This window comes from Camelina sativa, chromosome 20, assembly GCF_000633955.1.
Source record: "Camelina sativa cultivar DH55 chromosome 20, Cs, whole genome shotgun sequence".
NCBI classification, from domain to species: domain Eukaryota; kingdom Viridiplantae; phylum Streptophyta; class Magnoliopsida; order Brassicales; family Brassicaceae; genus Camelina; species Camelina sativa.
The window spans coordinates 24,920,587-24,928,373 of record NC_025704.1 but is presented as its reverse complement, the minus strand read 5'-3'; the positions used below and the strand labels follow the sequence as shown (position 1 = coordinate 24,928,373).

The 7,787-nt window shown below is 31.3% G+C and overlaps 1 protein-coding gene across 3 annotated transcripts; it reads left to right on the top strand.

The window, feature by feature from the left end:
* On the top strand, positions 3,792–4,782 carry LOC104771639 (plasma membrane-associated cation-binding protein 2-like). Of its 3 annotated transcripts, none has more exons than XM_010496196.1 (2): positions 3,792–3,880; positions 4,073–4,776. In XM_010496196.1, exon 2 carries the CDS (start codon positions 4,095–4,097, stop codon positions 4,629–4,631), a length of 537 nt encoding a protein of 178 aa, XP_010494498.1. In that variant the 5' UTR covers positions 3,792–3,880; positions 4,073–4,094; the 3' UTR covers positions 4,632–4,776. The 3 variants fall into 3 exon arrangements, with proteins under 3 accessions (XP_010494498.1, XP_010494500.1, XP_010494501.1); XM_010496198.2 differs by having other exon boundaries at positions 3,812–3,880; positions 4,090–4,782; XM_010496199.2 differs by having other exon boundaries at positions 3,813–3,880; positions 4,095–4,782.

The following is a 7,787-nucleotide window of genomic DNA, read 5'->3' as shown; positions in this document are numbered from 1 at the left end:
TTGTGACACGATATGCAAGAGATGTGACTTGGAGGAAGAGTCTATTAATCATACCTTATTTGAGTGCCCTCATTCACGACAAGTTTGGGAGAGGATTATTGATGGACATGACATGGATAAGTTCCCAAATGGTTCAATCTACTCAAATTTAGATTTTATCTATGGCAAAGGTTTGGCTCATATGGCTTTAGGCACTACTCATAGCTCGATCCCATGGTTGGTCTGGTTTTTATGGAAGGATAGGAATAGCAAAGTTTTTCAAGGACTACAAACAGAGCCAATGGATATTATTAATCAGGCTTTACGTGAACAATTGTGGTGGAAGGAATCACAATTAACTGCAAGGGTTGATTCCGTCTCGACGGATTCTCCGATTACGCTGGAGCCTTTAATTCATTGTCAGGTGGATGGCTCGTGGAAAGCCACAGAACCTCATTCAGGGTTAGGCTGGTGGTGTGGTGATGGTGAGAATCAGACTTTGGTAATGGGTGCCAAATGTCATCGTCGCAGTGCATCTCCACTTCATTCAGAGTTAGAAGCATTATTATTGGCGATGGAGTGTATCCGATCCAGAGGGATTGATTGCCGGAGATTCGAGACGGATTCTGCATAGTTGTTAGCAATGGTGCAAGTTCCGGAGGAGTGGCCGGCCTTCTCAACGCTTCTGGAGGAGTTTCAGGTGCTTAGTGCTTCAATGCCTTCCTTCACCCTCATCAAGATCCCAAGGACGTCCAATGTGAAGGCTGATTGCTTAGCTCGTTCTTCCAAAGAATTAGTTTCAGAATCCTTTTTTGTAAATATTTTTCCTCCAGTTTGGGCAACCAATCGAGGAGTTTTATTTTAATTATTTAATGTGAGGTTGAAAAAAAAAAAGAATATTTAATTTCTCTTTATTTTTTAACCAAAAAGGTAAGTAACATAATAAAGTGCAATTCTCACAAATATCACCAAAAGAAGTTTTGTTTCCAAATTTAGCGTCATTTCTAAAGTTCTAAAAATAACACTATATTTCAAAATTATATTTTTAATATTAAACCCTAAACTCTAAATACTAAATTCTACCTCCTCAAACCTATACCCTAAATATAAAATAAAAAAATCCAAACCTAAATTCTTTTTATAATAAATTTAAAATATTGTAATGTGTCAAATAATACTGTTTTAGAATATTTATGGAGAGAGTGCTATAATTTTCCATAAAACATGTTTTAATGCTATTTTAGGTTATTTTAAGTCTCACAAATAACACAAAGGTAAATTTAATTTTCAAACTTAGTACATTTTCTTTAGAGTTTTAAAAATAGCACTATATTTTAAAATCAAACTCTAAAATTTACCCTCTAAAAGTTATACCATAAATGTAAATAGACTATCAAACCTAGAAAATAATTAAAATAGAGAAATACCTTAAAATAACATTAAAACAAGTTATATGGACATCTATAGCACACATTCCAAAAATAGCACTATTTAACAAATTAAAATATTTAAAATTTATTTTTAGAATTTATTTTTTTTAAATTTGGGTTCTCAATTTCACATTTAGGATATAGTTTTCAGAAGTAGGGTTTAGTTTTTGAATTTAGAAGTTAATTTTGAAAGTTTAATTGGTGCTAGTTTTGGAATTTTAGAGATGATGTGCTAAATTTGGAAAAAAAACTAATTTTGGTGCTATTTTTGAGAATCTTCCATTAAAATATTATAATTGTGTTGAAAGTGTTATTTTGTAAATTTGTAGAGTGTGTTATAATTTTTGATAAATCTTGTTTTAGTAATATTTTAGGGTATTTCTATAGATTATAAATTTATAACCGTTTGGTAATATCAAAGTGTTTTTTGGCGTATTTTTATAATAAATCAAATAGTTAGAATTTGTTTGTTTGTTTGTTTTTTTATATCAAACTTATATTGAGAGACAGAGAGGAGTGTAAACCATGTTACATGATGAAGATTTTATACTTTTTTTCTTAGATATTGTGGGTGGGATGTCTGTCTTAACTATTCAAGAATAAAATAATCTCAGTCAGACTAATTTGCTTTAAATATAAAGCCAGAGTATGAGGATACAACCATTTTGGTGCTATTTTAGTTTCTTAAATCAAGACAGCGACACGAATTTTAGATTACAGCTATATGAGTTGACCAAAAAAATCTACTAATTGTAAAATTATATATTTGTCTAAACTAAGACTAGAAATATTTAAATAACTATAAATTTAAACAGACTAATACTACCTTAAAATATGGATGTGCTATATACCCTTACAGATCACCATGGCAGGTCACATTTTCTATATTTGCCAACTGTGATTACAATACAATTGCCAGCTGGCATATATTTCTAAAATGACGTGCATACCCTTCTCATCATTGTCAACTCTGTCTTCTCTTTTTTGAGTTTGAACCGGTTTTTCCATAAAAACCGAATATTCAAAATCAACGGTTTATATTTCTTTCCAAATTACTCAATCGAAGCTACGAATTTGATCAATGTTGTTTTTTTCGGGAAAATTTTCAAAAACAAAGCCAACTATTTAATATTTGCCAGAAAAAATATGAATTTTTTTGTTGCCAGAAAAATACGCAGACTATTTTTTAGTTGATAAAAAATACACAAACTATAATTTTTTTTCAATTTCTCCTTGTCTCCATTACGACCGTTAACGGCATTGTGACGGCGTTACTATTTTAAAAAAAATTCCAGAAAAAAATACAAACTATTTATTTTTGCCAAAAAAATACATGAACTTTTTTTCTTTCCCTGAAAAATACATAATTTTCTATTTCTTAGTTTTCCATTAACAATGTTAGAGATCATAACTCATAATTTTCTTTGCTCTCTTGAACTTCATACAAGTTTTTCTACTATTTAGGATAATTAAATTCAAAAATAAAAATACACAATTAAATTAATCGATTTTCAAATTTATCAATTAGTGTTGTTTTTGCATTTATACCGACTTTACAAATTTTGAAATTTCATCAACACTTAAGCTCTAAAATTTCATGAGAACTCCACCTTTGTAGGCCTTTGTATACCTTTCATAAAATATTCATCTCTTTAGTTTAGTACTTTTTATGATGCTTATAGCTAGTATAAATCATCATATGGGATGGTGTACGCAAACTTGATCGAGATCGTAGATTATAGTCCTTTCGTGGGACATCAACTCATGCAACCTAACTAGATTCACCATGTATTTATGCAAAAACGATACTAATTGAGAAATTCAGAAATCTACGAGTTATGTGTTAGGTTATGAGTTACGATCTCTAACATTGTTAATGAAAAATTATTAGTTATGATCTCTAACATTGTTAATGGAAAAATAAAAAATAGAGAATTATGTATTTTTTAGGCAAAGAAAAAAAAGTTAATGTATTTTTCCGGCAAAAAATAAATAGTTTGTGTTTTTTTTCTGGAATTAAAAAAAAAAATAGTAACGTTGTCACAATGCCGTTAACGGTCGTAACGGAGACGAGGAGAAATTGGAAAAAAATAATTCGTGTATTTTTTATCAACTAAAAAATAGTCTGCCAACTATGTTTTTTTCTAGCTAATATTGAATAGTTGGCGTTTTTTTGAGAATTTTCCCGTTACTTTTCTCAAAAGATGTATCGGTTATCTAATTTTGTGTATCTGCTTCCGGGTTCACTATTGTTAAACCGGACTTGCGTAGCAGCTAACAGATTCGGTTCTGGCGCCAACGGGAAAAAGGTGGACAACGACAGAAAAGGATAAGGGTAGTATCGTCATTCTAAATTAAACCAAAACTGTAATTAGAAGATAACTCCCTTCTATAATACGAGAAGGGTTTCTCAAAAAATCAGAGAGACAAACAAAAAGAACAAAGAACCTCACGAAGCCTCATCATCTCGGGTAAGTTTCTTCACGAACAAATATAACATGAATCTAAGATTGATCGATGTGAATCAGATTATCTTGTCTCGTTCTTTTTAGTCGTTTAGGTTATAAGTTGAAGATGTTTTGTTTTCGTTATGTTTATGTAAACTAACCGCAAAAACCATATATATAGAAAAGTTCTAAGAATGGTTTTTTTGTTGGTGGCAGGATTATTAATCTTTAAGAAAAGATGGGTTATTGGAAATCAAAGGTTGTTCCAAGGTTTAAGAGATTGTTTGAGAAGAGTCCAGAAAAAAAGGCTGATGTTGTTGAGGAGAAGCCACGAGATGCTGAAGTTGTGGGGGAGGTTGTCAAAACCGAAGAACCTGCCAAGGTAGAAGAAACCAAACCGGAGGAAGTAATTGCAACCGGCGAGGAAGAGATAGAGATAGTTGAAGAGAAGAAAGAGGAGGCTAAACCGGCCGAGGTTCCGGTCCCGGCCCCCGCAGCTGTGGAGGAGGAGAAGAAGCCAGCCGTTGCAGAGGAGAAGAAGACCGCGACGGTGGAAGAGAAGAAGCCAGCCGTGGAAGAGGTGAAAAAGTCAGCCGTGGAAGAAGAGAAGAAGCCAGCCGTGGAAGAGAAGAAACCTGTGGAGGAGGTGAAGAAAGAAGTGGTAGCCCCAGCGCCGGTGGTTGAGACTCCGTTGACCAAGGCTCCGGAAACTAAGGTGGTCGAAACTCCGGCCAAGGCACCGGAAACTCCGGCGGCAGAGCCACAAAAGGCTTGAATTTTCTTCATGGTACATTTTTCTAAAAAAGTATTGGTTGTCTTTGTGTGGATAATTTATTTTGTTTGTTTATTTGTTTTATTATCCATGTGAATTTACTCTATACATTAATTTGCTTGCTTGAATTAAATGTTTTATGATCCAATCACTTCTTATTTTTTCTAAATTCTATTTTTAATATTCACCTTTAACAAACAAAAAAAAAAAAAAAAAAAGTTCTGTAGTTTTATGATCAATCTTGGTATTAAGAAAAAAAAAGATTAGTTCACACATGATGTAACTTAACTCTTGAATCTGTAAATGAAGTAGAGTTCAGTGACTTTAGTCTAATGACTTCGATAATGACTTCGATAACGAAAATATAAGTTTTTATACATTGATCCAGAATTAAACTATACTATATATACAAATCGTAAATTTTATTTTTTTTTCTTTAGAAAACTCAGCCTTATCTGCGGATTGAATTGAATCATTAAAAAATTTATGCTTGATAACTACAGAAACGAATTCTCTACTATAGTTTCTAATCGTGGCAACAAACATGGAATCTTAAGATTAATTCCTTCTGATATCAGTGTAACATACGTGCAAGCAAGAAAGAACATGATATTCAAGATATGCACATATTAATTATATGCAACCACTTTAAAATTTATTATTACTCAAATGACGTGGTACGCACTCTTCTGCAGCACTGGAATTTCGTTTTTCTCTTAGACACAATCAATAGCTTCGTAATCTTCCATGATAATATTATTAGGAAATAAAAATATCTACCAATTTTGCTGGATTAATTCGGACTTATCTTAATTAAGTGTTCACGGTCATCGTTTTGACAACTGACTAATTTAATTATTTAATCCATCTTCGTTTAATAATATAGTAAGTTCAACCGGCGGAAAAAATGTTGGTTGATGTGATATCGATCGGGTACCTTAATGTAGTGTGAGTCATAAAATATGAGGGCTGATTCAAACTGAGTTTATATCATGTGTTGGATGGTGTGTTTTTCGTATCACTTGGCATAGGCTTCAAAAGTTAAAACTTAAAACTCAAAACACACCGATAAAAGTAAGTAACTAATTAGTCATACCAAATTAACAAACTAACAAAAAATAAAGACCTTACATTACATACGGATGGTTTGTGTAGTTACTTCTTTAGTGATGTCAAATGTCCAGTTTGTACATGAGTCACTTTGAAAATATTTTGCTATGACTTTTTAGAGAGTATGTACAAGTTTTATTGTATTGATTATCTTATCAAAATGCGAGAAAAGTATGTTGATCAATCATTATTTTGTGCGAAGGAATTGCAGGTTTAGTAGATTTTTCGAGTATGTAAATTTCAATTTTAGTGGGGGTTATTAGTTTAAGATTTGAAAAGAGTTTTAAAGACTTTAAATGTTATGTAGAATCTGTTGTTATTAGATCAAGATTTTGTTAAACTCTGTTAAAATTTAGTGTTATTAGTTTGTGATTTGTAAAAAGTCATTTAAAATCTTAACAAATCTGAGTTATTGGATTCAGACTTTTATAAAATCATTAAAAATTTTGTGTTATTCAATTAAAACAAAAGAGTCTAGGATTGTTAATGAGTTCAATTATTATGTTATTGGTTCATGATTTTAGACACTTTCTTTACAAAATAAAATCATGGAAAGTATCATAAAAATACAGGGATTGTTTGGAGGACTTTACAAGATTTTAGAAAACTAATCAACAAAACTCTTTAGCAATCTTTAACAATCTTTCACTTATTCATTTTTAATGATTTTGTTGAACTCTTCAAAAATCTTCATAAATCTCAAACCAATACCACCCATATAATTTTCGAATTATTTGTCTACTCGATTCGAACCGGAGCGGTCCAAAAACTGTCTGACTAAAAAAGAGTAACTGAAAAAAAATGGGAATGTTGGCGATTTAGTACGTTTTAGAATGTACTATTCATAATTGGAAAGAAAGACCGTGTGAGAGAGCTCGACAGAGATAGCAAATTTGATGGGCCAAGGTGTTCTGGGTTACTTTACTAATTAACCTTGCTCCAATTGTCTTGCCAAGGAAAAAGTTTTTTTTTGTATTATGAGGAGGAGAGAAAAGTAGTTTTTTTCTTTCTTTTTTTTTTACGCTCAGATTTTTTTTTTGTTTGTTCTTTTTCTATTTTTTTTGTATTCTCCTTCCATCTAAAAACTAAAATATTAGTCAATAATTTTTTTTTAAAACTAAATTCCAGATATAAAAAAAATCTACGTTTTTTTCTCTATTATTTGATATGCATTTTCTCTATTATTTGAAATACTAATAAACCTTANTAGTATATTAATCTGGGTTCGAGTTATGCTAGATTCATATTAAATTTTTTGTTTAAATTAAAGGGATAAAATTGTAATTACAGGCTTCNAACCCATTCAGTATATTAGATATATTCAACCGTCCAACATTATTTGTGTACGGTTTAAATATCCAACATGTTGGATAGATTCACAAGTTTCAGCAATATTTGTGTACAGTTTAAACCATCCAGTATGTTGAATAGATTCACAACTTCCAGCAATATTTGTGTACGGTTTAAACCATCCAGTATGTTGAATAGATTCACACCTTCCACCAATATTTGTGTACGGTTTAAACCATCCAGCATGTTGAATAGATTCACACCTTCCAACAATATTTGTGTACGGTTTAAACCATCCAATATATTAGATAGATTCAGACTTTCCAGCAATATTTGTGTACGGCTTAACCCATCCAGTATATTAGATAGATTCAACCGTCCAACAATATTTGTGTACGGTTTAAATATCCAGCATGTTGGATAGATTCACAAGTTTCAGCAATATTTGTGTACGGTTTAAACCATCCAGTACGTTGAATAGATTCACACCTTCCAGCAATATTTGTGTACGATTTAAACCATCCAGTTTGTTGAATAGATTCACACCTTCCAGCAATATTTGAAACGAAAAATAGATTAATAAATATTTGAATAATTAGGTTATATTATTTTCAATGTAAATAGGTTATATAATATTAAAATTACTACCAATCAATGAAAGTTATAGTAGCACAGTGGTTAAAGCTAAACGACTTATAGTATATTAATCTGGGTTNATTCCAACAATATTTGTGTACGGTTTAAACCATCCAACATATT

Excerpts from the sequence above, each read along its gene's own strand:
- LOC104771639 (XM_010496198.2), top strand. The coding sequence starts at position 4,095 with ATGGGTTATTGGAAATCAAAGGTTGTTCCAAGGTTTAAGAGATTGTTT.